The sequence below is a fragment of the Littorina saxatilis genome, linkage group LG12 (genome assembly GCF_037325665.1).
Source record: "Littorina saxatilis isolate snail1 linkage group LG12, US_GU_Lsax_2.0, whole genome shotgun sequence".
Lineage (NCBI taxonomy): Eukaryota > Metazoa > Mollusca > Gastropoda > Littorinimorpha > Littorinidae > Littorina > Littorina saxatilis.
Genome location: NC_090256.1, coordinates 50,247,917 through 50,264,366, shown reverse-complemented (window position 1 = coordinate 50,264,366; position 16,450 = coordinate 50,247,917). Strand labels below are relative to the sequence as shown.

Sequence of the window (16,450 nt, the reverse complement as noted above, 5' to 3'; positions counted from 1 at the left end):
CTAAAACTATGGGTAAATATAAAGAGGTTAATTATATGAACCAAAAATCTGGACCAAAAAACAGTCTTACAAGGGAGACAGTTTTTAATTGGAGGGTGTTAAAAGTGAGGTTCCTTCCACTGGGGAGAACAATTAGTTGTTTTGACACTCCAGTGGAACTCTGCTGATTTCATGTCACAGTTGCAGGTTGATACCATTGAAAACATGTGCATAACAAGAGGTCAGAGCCAGGCTACTTATTGATCATCGTTAAGTTGATGGTTTGGTAGGTGCCTATTTTAATTCTACCAGTGTCCTCAGTATGCACAATGATACAGTTAATCACACTTTGACTTGACATTTTAAGATAATAACAATTGTTTTTGTCTGTGTTTCAGGTATGAAGAAACATGCCTTCAATGAATTTGTGAGTGAAAAGATTGGATTTCATCGCAACATCCCTGATGAGAGAAATAAAGTGTAAGTCAGGGTAGCTAGAGTACAGAATACACAGGTTTGCAACTGAGACACCATGAACAGGACAATCAGAGTTTTCATGGTCCCCTGTAGACTGAGTGTACAATTACGTTCCCCTATTAACACTCGACCCAGACTTTGTGATTTTCCACTACGGCTCCAGATTGTCTGGGTTGAACAGCAAATTTAATAATATATAATTTAATATAATATGTATCAGAATTTTGAGTGAAGGCTGTAATTCTTCAGACCTTTATTTCAGATAGAGAGTGGATATTTTCAAAAATAAAGAGAAAGAAAGACTGGATTTTTGTTTTAATTGTGCATATTTGATGGTGCAGTTTTTTTAAACTTTGCTTGTGACTTCTTGTGTATTTTATGTATGGCAGATGCAAGGAGCAGACCTACCCGAGAGATCTCCCACTGACCAGTGTTGTGATCTGTTTCTACAACGAGGCTTGGTCCACTCTGCTGCGCAGCGTCCATAGCATTCTGGACAAAACACCGCCACGACTGGTCAAGGAGATTGTGCTTGTGGATGACAGTAGCAGCTTTGGTAACGATTCTACCATTGTTCAATCCACTGTATGACTGACTTTCATTCCCAATGACAGGGAAATATATGCCTAATTTCAACCAGGCCCTTTACAGGATCTACAAGTGCCTATCCCTGTTCATTGGCTCTTTCGACCCCGTTTTTTTTTTTTATCTGATTGCTTCCTTTTACATTACATGTATATAATAAACCGACCATAGAGCGTCGTTGTCCCGAACTAAATCTTCAAAATCTCTAAAGCTGTTTGGAGTTCTGGGTAGGGAAATCCTTTCATGCAATGACGTCAGTGGTATTCGGCGATTGGTCCATGCATTTTCGGAACCTGACTACAACATACTGTCGGTCACACTTGAAATTAATGCTTCTTGAGATTGCTTTCCAAACTGATACGAAGTGAACGGGAGCATAGAGTCAGTTATCAACTTAACTTACCTCGAACAGTGATATCGACAGAACGTACAGTACACAAATACGAACAGAGAAACTTGGAAACATGCGAGTCCACACACCTTGAGCACTTGCATGTAATATTCGAAGTTAAAATTAATATTTTTACCCCGGAGAATTGTGCCGGGTAGGCTCAATTAGTAGGGTGCTCAAGACATTTTTCAACTTTTTCAAGTTTTCTGAACTCACAATACTTGTATTTTATTTATTTTGATTTATTCCAAAGGTTTTGAGTGGTGTTTTGAGAATCAAATTAACAAAGGGTTGCATGATTATCAAGTACTTCCAGTGAACCATTTCCCAGAATTACCCATTCTATTTTTAGTAACATTTGCCCAATGGTTGATTGTATCACCGCGTGTCGACTGCATGTAATGATCGCAGACTACTTCTAATTATAATGTACTTCTGCTTATGGTCATGTGGAGAACATTATCTGAGCAGATTACACAATGTCTGAAATAACGTGATGGCTGTGTACCTGAAGGAGTGTTATTTTTGTAAAATCAAATTCACAGGAGTCTTTTTATATGCTAGAAGCTAACATGTTAGTTCTTTCTGTTTCCTGAGAATATAGATTGTGGAAATACATTAAATCAGCTGATGTACAATTAGCAAGATAATTCAAATAGTGAATACTTTTACATTGTAATTGTAGATATTTAAATTATTATCAGCTTTTGTACATTTAGAAACTGAAACAGGCAGTATTTTGCAGATCACCTGAAAGGTCGTCTGGACACCTACGTGTTGGAAAACCTTCCCAAGGTGCAGCTGATCCGCAGCAAAGATCGCCTGGGTCTTATCAGGGCAAGAATGCTAGGAGCCAGACACGCTACTGGAGATGTGAGAGTCTCCAGTCATCTTCTCTTGTCCATCTTTGGTCGTATTGCTTTCTATTATTCTAACTGTTGTTCGTTAAGCTTTGTACCTGTGATAGACAGTAAAACTCAGCACTAACTTTTAGAAATATGATGTGTTTTGGTAACTCAACGTGTACTGCTAAAGTTGAAATCCGAATTGTGCCACCAGTCAGTGGCACCAACAAGTTGCTCAGTGTACTTGCATGACAGATTTTGTTTAGTTTGTATTTGAGCATATAATAAACTTTGTCAGTACTTTCCTAAAGCCTGTCCTTAACTTTGCGAAGTCGACTGCGCGAAGTAAACTTCGCGAAGCTGGCCGCACAGAGCTTTAGTACTGAGTTTTCGGTAAAAAGACTTCGCAAAGTCTTGGGAAGTTGACTTTGGGCTCAATGAAGGACCACCTTAAAATTGTGAGTGCTTTTATGCCCTATGGCCTTACTGAAACAGTATTCTTCCCAGACTCAGAAGACAATTGGTCAGTTCTACCTGGTTGTAAATACGTATCAGTCTAAATGTCCGGGCTGCAAAACATTGTTCTGTCAGAAGATTTCCTGCATGTTAAACCTTTTCCACGGTCAACCGGCCAGGAGTCACAACAATGCGTCAGAACAAAAACAAATACATGTATGCATTGACCGAAAACCAACGCCTGAGAACAACACTGCTGAAAGACTCAAGACTCAACAATGTTACTTTTCTTGCGAAAACAAGGAAAATTGCCTTGCAGTGTCAGGCGGTTTAAAACATAAGATACACCTAATTCCCTAACAGTTCACAATTGCACCAAAAACATCCAGACTTTCTGAGAAATCACTCACTGAAACAGACGCAGCACACCCTCTCGCTCTCAAAAACATACAACGCGAAGATACACACTCACACACACCAAAAAAGCACACACACAACGCACAAACACACACACGCACACAAGGGTTCTTCCTCTCTCTGTGCCTCTGTCAGCTCCCTTTTCCATAATTAACTTAAAATGAATTAAAATGACAATGATAAAAATGAGAAAGTTCCTAGCACTGTTCCTGTGTGTGTGTGTCAGGTGCTGGTGTTTCTGGACAGTCACATCGAAACCAATGTCCAGTGGCTGGAGCCTCTCCTGGCTCGCATCAAGACTGACCGGACCGCCGTGGTGGTGCCTTATGTGGACACCATTGACGCAGAGACTTTCGTGTATACACCAGCACCACTGGTGCGCGGTGGTTTTACCTGGTCCATGCTGCATAACTGGGACCCGCTGCCGGAGAGGTTTAAACTGCACAACAAGATGATGTCTGCTGATCCTATAGAGTGAGTGTGGACATAGGTGCATGAGGAGGTGGGGGGGGGGGGGGGGAATTTTATGCAAGGTGTTAAATGGCTTTCACTTTTGTGTTTATTAACATTGTATTGCGGACAGATTTGAAAGCTTTTGTGCAAAAAAAGAATTGTTCGTGATTTAGAATTGATATTCAGTTTGAAAGGAAACAGCAATTCTTACCAAGCAGAAGTGTGTGTGTGTGTATATGTGTTTTTGTGTATGTCTGTCTGTGTAGGTGTGTGTGTGTGTGTGTCTCTGTGTGTGTCTCTGTGTCAGTCTCAGTATGTTTAGGTGTGTCTTAGTGTGCCTGGATGCTTGTGTGTGTTTTACAAAATCAAACTTGTTTTATTTGTCTGCACTGTGTAATGTCAGGTCCCCCACAATGCCAGGAGGACTGTTTGCCATGGAGCGGGCCTACTTCTTTGAGCTGGGCGAGTACGATGACGGCATGGAGATTTGGGGAGGGGAGAATATGGAGATCTCTTTTCGCGTAAGTACAGTTGAACCTCACTTTAAGACCTCCAAAAATCAAAGAAAATCAGGTCTTATAAAGGAGTGAGTCTTGAAATTGAGTTAAATTTACAGAGGTTATGAATCGAAAATCTCAAAAGAGAAGGTCTTAAACATGGGGGTCTTTAATGGGGGGGTTCCACTATAACAACAAACAAAAACAAACTGCAGTGAGTGATGGGTTGTAAACTGGCATTGAATTTAGTAGCTCACTGAGGAAATATTTTGTGAGTTAAACTAAACGCCATTGCCTTGTATTTGCTGATTGTTCACTGATTATATCATGCTGTGATGATTTTTTCTTCGTGCAGATTTGGCAGTGCGGTGGTAGGCTTGAAATCATCCCATGCTCCAGGGTGGGTCATGTCTTTCGGAGTTTCCGCCCTTATTCCTCCCCCACTGGTGAAGACACGGCTACCCGTAATGCTGCCAGGGTGGCAGAGGTCTGGTTGGATCAGTACAAGGTTAGTGTAGACACAGCTACCCGTAATGCTGCCAGGGTGGCAGAGGTCTGGTTGGATCAGTACAAGGTTAGTGTAGACACAGCTACCCATAATGCTGCCAGGGTGGCAGAGGTCTGGTTGGATCAGTACAAGGTTAGTGTAGACACAGCTACCCATAATGCTGCCAGGGTGGCAGAGGTCTGGTTGGATCAGTACAAGGTTAGTGTAGACACAGCTACCCGTAATGCTGCCAGGGTGGCAGAGGTCTGGTTGGATCAGTACAAGGTTAGTGTAGACACAGCTACCCTTAATGCTGCCAGGGTGGCAGAGGTCTGGTTGGATCACTACAAGGTTAGTGTAGACAAGCAAAACATGGGGACCTCTACTTTCCAAGAACTCTGAAAAAAAGAACAATTGTATCGGTGTCTGTGTTTCACATGAGCAATCAATTTGATTTGTCTCTGTTTCAACATTTTATAATCACAGTTCAAAATTTGGAACTTGTACTTTATGCTAGCCTTTTTTTTTAACTTTAAGGATTTATTGGGATACTGTACAGTGTTTCATATACAGCTGCATTATACATTCTTTTCCTGGTTATAGGGCCCTTCCATAGCAAACTGCTGTGATGTGTGTGTGTGTATGTGTATATGCACGTGTGTGTGGTTGTGGTTGTGGTTGTTGTTGCAATGTGTTTACTGTTATATTGAAAGTAAGAAGTGCACAAAAAAGCACAAAAGGTACTCAAGTTTATTCTCCGATTTATTTATCAAGTTAAAACCTTTATTGTTTGGTTTTACTTTGTGGGCAGAAACACTTCTATGATTTGCGTCCAGTTGCCAAACAAATGAACATTGGGGACATTTCTAAACGACTGGAGTTACGCCGTAGGCTGGGCTGCAAGCCGTTCAAATGGTTCCTGGACAATATCTACCCTCAGATGGTGAGATGGCTGCATTTGATAAAGCATTGTATTGTTTTCTTGAAATTTTGTTTTTGCCATGGTCAATACTAGTAAGTGTTATAAGGATTTTACAAAAAAATGTACATAAGATATTTCTTTCTTTCTCTATATTTCCTGAGATCACTCTGGAAGCTGGTATCAGAAGAAACTGTTTTCGTCATTCCTGAGCAAACAGCTTAGAAGACACAATACAGAGACTGTGCATATGAATGTGTATGCATATGTTTGTTTGTTAGTTTTAACACTACATTGTACCAAATCAAAAAGTCCATATAAGGCTAGATGGAACCGAGAGAAAGAGAAAGAGATAGACAGACAGAAGATCAGTTTCATATGTTGTTATTGTTGTACAGTTGTTTTTGTTGTTGTTGTTGATTATACCCTTGGTTTACATGTGTACATTATGCTTTATTTTGTTTCCTTGATTGTGTAGAGGGTGCCAGGTGAGGATCCCAAAGTGACGGAGGTGTACAGACATCCAGTGGAGACTCGCCCCCCTGATGTTTCACACATGGCTTTGGTCAGTCCTTACATTGGTGTGCACGTATTTTACACAATGTGGTTGTGGTTGTGTGTGTGTGTGGGTTTGTGTGTTTGTGTACAGCGAACGACGAAGAAGAAGAAGTGTGTTTGTGTATGTGTGTGTTTGTGTGTATGTGTGTGTGTGTGTGTGTGTGTGTGTGTGTGCATATGTGTGTGTGTGTGTGCATATGTGTGTGTGTGTGTGTGTGTGTGCGTGTGTGTTTTACTTTGTGTATATGTGTTTGTGTGTATGTGTCTGTGTCTGTGCTTGTTTCTATGTCTCTGTGGTCTGGAACACCTACCTTTCTTTGTGTCCATGGTTAAATTCTTACATATTCTTTTAAAAGAGTTGTCAACTTCCCCCAGGCCAGAATCTCTCAAAATCATTTTTGTCTTCAGATCAAACATTTGCCCTCAAAGCTGTGTGTGGCTCCAGAGGACAAAAAGCCGGGCAAGGGCGGCAGACTGACGCTGACCACCTGTCTACCGAAGGCAAAATCCATGGTAAGTGTGCGTTCACCACTTGTTATATAGTTGTATATGTACAGTGGAACTCCTCTTTGAAGATCTCCCAATTTAAGACCTATCGCCTTTTAAATCCTTGCTTTTCTAGATTTTCTGTTCATAACCTCTGTAAATGTACCCCCATTTTGAGACTCCCTCCTTTTTAACACTTTCTACCCCAACTATGTTGACCAATTTTTTTTGTTAGCCGAGACTAGCTGTGCTGAAGCTAACAGTCTGAGCGGATATATCCGTACCTGGTCAGATAGAGCCAGATGAGTGGGTACGGATATATATATATACTAGATGATTACCCGCTTCGCCGGGTGGATCGCGAGACGGAGTATGCAGCGTGGCGGTTCGCCGGCTTAGAGCACGTGTTGACGTGATTGACGCCACACGAAGGAAAGGAGATAAACGCGCAAAACACTGGAGAAGATAAGGAAGAGTTACTGGGAATGAATGAACAGAAAAACCAAAATCGGTTCACCGCGCCGCGCTTAGAGCACGTGTTGAACATTTTCATCGACCAGATTGTGTCCGGGGTCTACCTGAATATGCCCACCAAATTTGAAGCAGATCCATCGAGAACTTTGGCCGTGCATCGCGAAGTGACAGACAGACACACACAAGCCGTATATAGATACTAGATGTCCGTACCTGGGAGACAATGAGTGAAGTCCTGAATTTCTCAGATGTTGGGAGGTCTTATAAGGGGGGTTTCACTGTATCAATGAGTCATTGTCATTTTACATGCTTGAAAAAGAGGGTATGAAAACAGCACTGAATGTTCTCCTTTGGCTTTATATACTGAACGGCAAAAGTTAGGGACCGTCCTTGAAAAAACCAGCTGACTTCATCTGTGCCAAACTCCTTGTTCCTAAGTTTATAAAACCAAATGGCTGTCAGGCCGTACACACCAGTGGGTGAGCAATGCTGTGTTAGCAGGAAACTTGCTCGGGATCCACGGAGGCCTGTCTCGGGCATGAGACAGAAACTGCCAAACTGCAAAAAGTGGACCATTTTTACCCTGGCGCGTGGGCAAGCCTGGGCGGGAAAGATGAAAAATTCGTTATGCACGTGCAGGGAGGATGTGTTGAGAGTGAAATGTTGTCACCAGTTAGGCTTTATAGCCCCGCGATTTTCCGCTAGCCACCATCTTCTCACTATGCCTCCCAGACGAAAGCTAACCACCTTCAACAAAGCCCGGGCCATCGCATGGCTGCAAGACGGCGTAAGCAAGCGAGAAGTGGGCAGACGACTTGGAGTGTCACATTCTGTCGTGGTCAGGCTGCATCAGAAGTTCCAGGCCACCAACCGTGAAGATCGCTTCATCAGAAGACAAGCTCTGCAGCAGCGAGGCACCACTGCAAACATCATCAAGGGCCAGCTGAGGGTGGCAACAAACACCAACGTCAGCACGAAAACCATCCGCAAACGCCTGCACGAAGTTGGCCTGCGATCACGTCGTCCAGCTGTACGGCCACGACTGACAGCAGCTCATCGCCAGGCTCGTTTGGCGTTCTGTCACAACCATGCCAGGTGGACACGCCAGCAATGGGCCGATGTGCTGTTCAGCGATGAGTCCCGCTTTAATCTGCACCATCATGACGGTCGGGCTCGTGTGTGGAGGCGTCAGGGTGAGTGATACAACAACGGTCTGGTGCAGGAAAGCGTGGCCTTCGGCGGGGACTCCATCATGGTGTGGGGGGCCTTCAGTTTTCGACACAGAACCCCCCTCTACCACATTGTTGGCAACCTGACGGGCCAGCGCTACAGAGATGAGATTGTCGCCCCTTTGGTTCTACCCGCTCTACACCAGATTGGTGTGCAGGCTGTGTTCCAGGACGATAACGCGACACCTCACAGAGCGAGGCTGGTCAACAACTTCATCCAGCAGGCTGGTGTCACCAGGATGAACTGGCCGGCCTGCAGCCCTGATTTCAACCCCATCGAGCACCTGTGGGGTGAGCTGGACAGGCGAGTGAGGAACAACCACCCACCCCCAAGGAACCTGCAGCAACTGCTTCAGTTCCTGCAAATCGAATGGCAGGCCATTCCTCAGGCCTTCTGCAGGAAGCTGGTAAACTCGATGCGGAACAGGACTGCAGAAGGCATCGCAAAACGCGGCGGACACACCCATTACTGAACTGTTCAGAACTTGCAAATTTTGTTTTCGACCCCCATGTTGTTTCAGAGCTTGTTGACACGTAATGCGTGAATGAAATGTCACCATATTTTGGAAAAGGATCGCAGAGATAATGAATTAAATATGTTACAAATTTGATTAAATTTTGTTTGGTGGTTTGGAAGCTGTGTTTGTTTGCGTAAGTGGTCCCTAACTTTTTCCTATGAGTATATAAGGGAACTAACCCTTGGGCTCTGGTCTTGTGAGATGAGAATTAAGGTGTATTGCTTCCCTTGCTACAAGTGTGAAATCCTGTGATGTTTCATTTACATACACAGATAGAGAGGCACACACACACACACACACACACACACACACACACGTGTGTGCAAGCATACATACAACACTTGCAATTTTGGTGGTGTATTGCATGATGTACATTTGTACTACAGTGGAACCCCCTTTTAGGACCCCTCATTTTAAGACTTCCTTCCTCCTTTCAGACTTCCTGCTTCCTCAGATGTTTTGTTCATGGCCTCTGTAAATTTTACCTCGATCCATTTAAAGACTCACTCACTTTTAAGACCTGATTTTCTCAGACTGGGGGGGGGAGGGGGGAGGGGGGGGGGTAGGTCCACTGTAGTGGCTTTTAATAAATGAATTCATAAATAAATTCCCACTTTGCACAAGGCATCCAGGCTGTTGAATTTTGGTATGTGTCCAAGTGGAGGGATGGTCTTATCCCTTTTGAAGGCCTGGTCACATCTCAAATGGTGAGCCACAATGTTTACAAGGGAAGGACTGCATGTGCCTTAACAGGATGGTGACACAGACCTTTGCCTGAACTGAGGAGTGTTCAATGAACTGTCTTGTTGCTTCACTGACAGATGTGGGAGGTGCACGTGAACAACGGGCGACAGGTCCAGCTGGCAGGTAGCAGACTGTGCGTGGAGGTGACTCAGGGTGGGCCAGTCTTCCTCCCCACGCTGGGCAAGTGTCACGGCTCTGGGGGCTCGCAGGTCTGGGTCTGGCTTGATCAGGTAAACATTTTAATTTTTTCATTTTCATTTTCATAACTTTATTGTCCCATCGTTGAGAAATTCGGGTCGATTCTTCCCAGTGGAAAGCTAGCAGCAACAGAGTCGTGCTACCCAGGTGTGTGCATGTTTAGATGTAATCAGCCACCTGCAGTTATGGCAGAATGACCGAGGTCATTTACGTGCCACAGTGGTGACACGGGGTCGGAACATGGATTCGAACCCGTGACTCTAGGGTCACAAGTCCAGTGCTCTACCAACTGAGCTACCAGGCCCCATGTGTTCTTACTTCTCTTTGCTTTAGTTTGTACATGTCATATATGTAGAGGTTACATGCCGAGTCTCAGTGATTATCAAAAATAATGGTCGAAGTTGGCGGATCATGAAAAATGCGAGCTTCAGCGAGCTTTTTCATGACCGCGAACTGAGACCATTATTTTTAATAATCACTGAGACGAGGCATGTAACCTTTTTATTCCTCCTTTCTTCAGTTTTTCAAAGAAAATAGGAGTTTCTGTGCGAAAGTTTGATCGAATCCTATTCACTCAACCAGTCTACCTGGGCAGGCGATTGAATACTGCGCGGTTGTATAGTTCAGGGAAAATCAATCAATTCTGTTAACACTTCTTGTCAGTTTCCCTGTTTTGGACTAAAATCAAGTACACAGTTATGTTGTTATTCTGCTGTGCCGGTAAAGGCAGATAGTGTGTGTTCTGGTCATGTTTTGGTATCGCTTAGGAAATGTTCTTTCTTCGAATGGGACAAGCAGACGAACTTTTGCACCCGTGTTCCAACGTTAAAAATTGTATGAAGTTCCGTTTTCTGGGGCAAAATAGTGTATGAAACCGCTGTATGTTCTTTAAATTGATGCGATGTGTGCATTTGGTTGCGTGTGATCTGTTTATAAAATGAAATATTGTCGAAAACTAACCGTCAAATTGCAATCTCTTGTCCAAGCAACTCAGTTAAAAAAATTTGGAAGGGGAACTACTCTTGTCGTACGAGAGTTACTTGCCTTGGGAGTTTGCATGCACTCATAAGAGATCTAAAGCGAGTTTCTCTGCACTGATCGTTAGATTTGGATTTAGAAAACAACCAAACTCATAGATTTTATATGGAGATTAATGTGTTCAAGCCTGTAGTTGCCAGTTTAAATGCAGTATGTTTGTATTGTTTGGTCTAGAGATGTATATTTCGTACATTGGAGCGTTCGGAACTTTTCAATCGCTAAAGTAGTTCCCTCAAAGTCTAACTCATCAACCTGTGAGCTATCGAGGATTCAGACCCGTTGGTGGGTAAGTGATTTTGGTTGTTGGGTAAGTTACCGAAAAATAATTAGCCCTACACTTTACAGAGAGAAATAAGCAGAGGGGGGACTGAATATTGTGATATTACACGGGTCTGGGTTGATCTGGTAAACATGTGCTCTTTCTTCTCTTTGTTTTCTTTTGTACTTGTGATATAGTGTGATTTCAGGTAAACATGTGCTCTTGCTTCCCTTCTCAAAATATCTGAGAAAATCAGGTCTTAAAAAGGAGGGAGTTTTAAAATGTAGGTAAGTTAACAGATGCTATATATGAAAGAAAATGGGGACGTCTTGAAATCAGGGAATTTTAAAGGGGAGGGGGGTGGGGGGGGGGGGGTTGTCTTGACTTCAGGGGATTTTAAAGGGGGGGGGGGGGCGTCTTGAAATCAGGAGATTTTAAAGGGGCGGGGGGGTTGCATCTTGAAATCAGGGGATTTTTTGTGGGGGTGGGGGTGGCGTCTTGAAATCAGGGGAGGTTCCCCTGTAATGCAGTGTAGGTTATTCGTGTTCAGCTTTCATGTTTACAATGACCTGACTTGCCCGTGCTTAACCCTGTGCAGGGAGCGGGGAGCCAGGCCTTTCACCCTGCCAGTGGGCGCTGCCTGACACTGACACAGAAACCTGCTGGCAGTGACGGCCTTGTCATGACACTGTGCCGCTCATTGCCCTCCCAGGACTTTACCTTCTCTCACCTAACGTAGGGGCATGAAAACACAGAGAGAAAAAAATCGTTCGTAACATTCCCACTCTGCGAAGAGAGCACCCGTGTTGCTTATTTTTGGTATGTGACCAAGCGGAGGAATGGCCTTATCTCATGTAAAAGCCTGGCCATGCAGTGTCGGTCATTGCCCGCCAAGGACAGTTCTGTACTTATACTCACGTTGATCTCCCCTGAAAATGCGCAGTTGTGCTGACTATCCCAGATCTGTTCAGGCTTTTACATGAGGTAAGAAATGCATCCACCACTTGAACATTTACTAAAAATCAAAACCCTGTCTGCTTGCTGTGCAGGGTGAGAATTTTGTAAAGAATTAATTTCACAAGTACAGAACTGTCCTTGGCGGGCAATGACCACGGGCGAAGTGGCGAAGTGGCGCAGTGGTAAGACGTCGGCCTCCTAAACGGGAGGTCGTGAGTTCAAATCCCGGTCGCTGCCGCCTGGTGGGTTAAAAGTGGAGATTTTTCCGATCTCCGAGGTCAACTTATGTGCAGACCTGCTAGTGACTTAACCCCCTTCGTGTGTACACGCAAGCACAAGACCAAGTGCGCACGGAAAAGATCCTGTAATCCATGTCAGAGTTCGGTGGGTTATGGAAACACGAAAATACCCAGCATGCCTACCCAACAAAAGCGGAGTGAAGCTGACTATGCTCTCAGAGTATAGTGTGGGGAACCCAAATGGGCAAACGAGCTCACACGTCACCAGAATTTCTGGAACGCTGAAGAAGAAGAAGAAGAAGAAGACACCAGTGTCCGGTAAGAAATTAATTCATCAAAACATTCCCACTCTGCGAAGAGAGCACCCATGTTGTTGACTTTTGGTGTGTGTGTAAGCGGAGGGACGGCCTTATCCCTATTATGTATTTTGTTTGAAGGTGAGAGCAATACAGCTGGAGGATACAACAGTGTTGACCCTGAGGTCTAAGTGTGACAGGGTGACGCAGTAGTCCCCCTTGTCACAGCTAGGCAGTTGCTCTGCATCGATGGAGTTGTCTCCCTGTCAAAGCGTGAACTATTTATAGTAGCTCAACGATTTTGGTACGTAATTGGAAGACAGCACACCAGTGAGATGGGGAGGTTACTGTTTGTGATGGGGTCTGGCTGCTGTTTTCACATATTACCCATAGCAATGTTTGTATAAGGCTATTAATTTAGCTCTTAAATTCTCAATCCTGTTTGACTGGACTTTGACTCCAATGGTGCTTGTTGCGCTTTTTGCACTTGGTTACCTTGGTCAGTTCACATAGAGGACAAGAGTTCAAATTGAGGACAAGAGTTCACATAGAGGACAAGAGTTCACATAGAGGACAAGAGTTTACATAGAGGACAGGAGTTTACATAGAGGACAAGAGTTCACATTGAGGACAAGAGTTCACATAGAGGACAAGAGTTTACATAGAAGACAAGAGTTTACATAGAGGACAAGATTTCACATAGAGGACAAGATTTCACATAGAGGACAAGAGTTGACAGAGAGGACAAGAGTTCACATAGAGGACAAGAGTTCACATAGAGGACAAGAGTTCACATGGAGGACAAGAGTTTACATAGAGGACAAGAGTTTACATAGAGGACAAGAGTTCACATTGAGGACAAGAGTTCACATAGAGGACAAGAGTTTACATAGAGGACAAGAGTTTACATAGAGGACAAGATTTCACATAGAGGACAAGAGTTCACATAGAGGACAAGAGTTTACACAGAGGACAAAACTTGGTTCACATAGAGGACAAGAGTTCACATAGAGGACAAGAGTTTACACATAGGACAAGAGTTCACATAGAGGACAAGAGTTCACATAGAGGACAAGAGTTTACATAGAGGACAAGAGTTCACATAGAGGACAAGAGTTCACATAGAGGACAAGAGTTCACATAGAGGACAAGAGTTTACATAGAGGACAAGAGTTCACATAGAGGACAAGAGTTCACATAGAGGACACGAGTTCACATAGAGTACAAGAGTTCACATAGAGAACAAGAGTTCATATAGAGGACAAGAGTTTACATAGAGAACAAGAGTTTACATAGAGGACAAGAGTTCACATAGAGGACAAGAGTTCACATTGAGGACAAGAGTTTACATAGAGGACAAGAGTTCACATAGAGGACAAGAGTTCACATAGAGGACAAGACAAAACAGATAGCTTGGGGGGGTCCATCACCTCCATTGCAGGAGAGGCTTGCTGGCCTGAAGTGACTGTTTGGCTGCAGGGAGTTATCAGCTGATGGAGAGAGATTTGACCGTAGCTGGCAATGCACCCCACAGCGACAGTCCCTAATGTGTGATGCTAAAAGACTCTGATACATAATGGCTGAGAGGAAGCTAGTTTAGACTGTTACATAATTTTGTGTGTTAACTCCTAATTAGAAAATAATATTATTGAACAAGTTTGGGGGATGGGGGGAGGCATAGAATAGAATTTTCTATAGGCATACATAATGAAAATCATTAATCAAAAGAACATTTTGGAACATTAGCAGTCTACCTCTTTCAGATTTCCTGTTGATGCATTACATGAGTGCAAAAGAGAAGCTTTGAATTGATGATCAGCCATTGTTAGCAATGGAAAATAGCGTAGAGCGGCGCATTTCAGGTGCTGGAAATAGCCAACCCGTTAGTGTCAACTGCAGCCTTAGTTCAATACGTGGACTTCATGTTCATCACATCAAAAGTTGTTTGAGAAACATGTCTTTGCTGGCCAAAGGTGGTTTCAACAGGCGATACTGCACAAAGGACTTATGAACCATGGAACAGAATTTTGTGTGTATTTTGTATTTTAGTTTTGCAACAAATACCACTACTATGTACAACAAATGCTTTACTGTGCCAGTACCGTCAGATTTTTACTTTTTTGATACATCATTTTTTCTATGGGTATTATCTCCGTGGTATAACATGTGATAGGAAATGGATGTTGATGGGAATTTCTGTAATATTGTTTTTTTAACCTGAGGACTGAATTTTTTTCAATGATATATGATATACATGTATGTATTTACATAAGCGATATTTAATTGTAGTCTTTCTCCATATTTATCTACAGGGGAAAGACACTTTTTTGGTTTTGGAAACACTTTTATTTTCTTAATGTCTGTTTTTTTTTTTTTTTTTTTTTTTTTTTTTTTTTTAAAATTTGCCAAGCACATCATTGTGGGGCTTTTAATCAAAAAATTCAAGCATCCGTCAATAACGTATCAACATTCATCCTTCAATATTTACACAATGCTGAAATATCTCAACGCTAATTCATATCCTAACATCACATTTATATCAATAGGCCTACCATATCTGTACTTACTGATACACATTTTTGAAATGAGCAAAATATGATTAATAATTTTGTTTGTGGGGGTTTGCACTTCTGGAGAATAACCAAACAATACATCTTTTTCTGTTAATATAATATTTTCTCCCGTATTAACAAATATACATCTTCTAACACTTTCCCAAAACAATTTCATTTTGCTACATTTCCAAAAGAAGTGTTCAATATAATCCATTTCATTACAAAGACTACATAAACTATTTTCTTTTAACTTCATTTTATGCAATAAAATATTTGTTGGATAAATATTATGTAAAATTTTCCATTGGAGTAACTTTAATCTTTCTTCGCTTGTACATGCACTTGCCAGGACCCAATACTTTTCGTCAATGGAAATGTTATATTTGTGGGACCAAAATTTTACAGAGCAGGGTTCACTGGCTTTGGATTGCGTTAATATCGCACGAAATTTCTTCGGGGAAGGGTTATTTAGCACGCCCTGAAAACAGGTCGCAGGAGGCTCGTCACCCGCGTCTTCTTTAACTGTGTTGTCTCGCAGTGCTCGCGCGCAGAGGGCCGTGTGCAAAGCGTTGTACTCAAACAGCCTTGTGGCACTATATCCGACAATGGCACAAATATGTTCAAATGACACAATATTTTCGTCTATCCATACATCACGTACACAATTCACACCGGCTTCAATCCATTTATCAAAACACAACACATTCTTTCTAAAAATAATATCTGCATTATTCCACAAACATTGATCAAAAATACTTTCTTTTTGAACAGGAAATAAATATCTGTTCTCAATCCATATTTTTAAAACTTGTTGCCAAAATTTTGATTTAACTCTGGTCAGACCAATAAACTGTTTCGGTTTGGCAGTTGATTTAAAGCAACACAGCTGGCTTCCAAGAACCTCAAAATAATGTCTTGGAATCAATTGCCAATTTGCAAAATCTGTTTGTTGTAACCTGGCTGCCCAGCATAACAAAAAGGATGTCTGCATATCATGCATATTTATCATGTTAATACCGCCTATTTCTATTTTATTACATACAACTGTTCGTTTCACCTTTTCAAAAGCTTTACTATTTGAGTACTTCCGTTTCCACAAAAATTTAAAAAGGATAGTATTTAATCTATTAAGCACTTTTGTCGGTGCAGAGAGTGCCTGCAAAACATATACAAACTGGGATATCAAAAAAGTTTTAATTATACACAATTTACCACTAATGCTTAAATTCCGTTTTGACCACATTCCAACAATTCTTTCAATTCTATCAAACCGTACTGACCAATTCTCTTCAATGTCAGAAGCACCGATATCGTTTCTAAATATTATACCCAAAATTTTTAACTGTTTTTTCCATCTTATATTACAGTATTGCTCAAGACTGTTCTTCATGGA

General features: G+C 42.3%; 1 protein-coding gene across 1 annotated transcript in view; it reads left to right on the top strand.

Annotated features, from left to right (window-relative positions):
* Nucleotides 1-14,867, top strand: part of LOC138982152 (polypeptide N-acetylgalactosaminyltransferase 11-like) — a 15,749-nt gene extending 882 nt beyond the window's left edge. Inside the window, exons 2-12 of the mRNA XM_070355373.1 lie at nucleotides 378-459; nucleotides 846-1,012; nucleotides 2,178-2,305; nucleotides 3,377-3,624; nucleotides 4,007-4,124; nucleotides 4,456-4,608; nucleotides 5,399-5,530; nucleotides 5,985-6,071; nucleotides 6,473-6,577; nucleotides 9,593-9,745; nucleotides 11,609-14,867. Coding sequence (XP_070211474.1) covers nucleotides 378-459; nucleotides 846-1,012; nucleotides 2,178-2,305; nucleotides 3,377-3,624; nucleotides 4,007-4,124; nucleotides 4,456-4,608; nucleotides 5,399-5,530; nucleotides 5,985-6,071; nucleotides 6,473-6,577; nucleotides 9,593-9,745; nucleotides 11,609-11,749 — 1,514 coding nt within the window. The 3' untranslated portion in view covers nucleotides 11,750-14,867. The remainder of the gene's footprint in view (nucleotides 1-377; nucleotides 460-845; nucleotides 1,013-2,177; nucleotides 2,306-3,376; nucleotides 3,625-4,006; nucleotides 4,125-4,455; nucleotides 4,609-5,398; nucleotides 5,531-5,984; nucleotides 6,072-6,472; nucleotides 6,578-9,592; nucleotides 9,746-11,608) is intronic.
* Nucleotides 14,868-16,450: the final 1,583 nt, after the last annotated feature.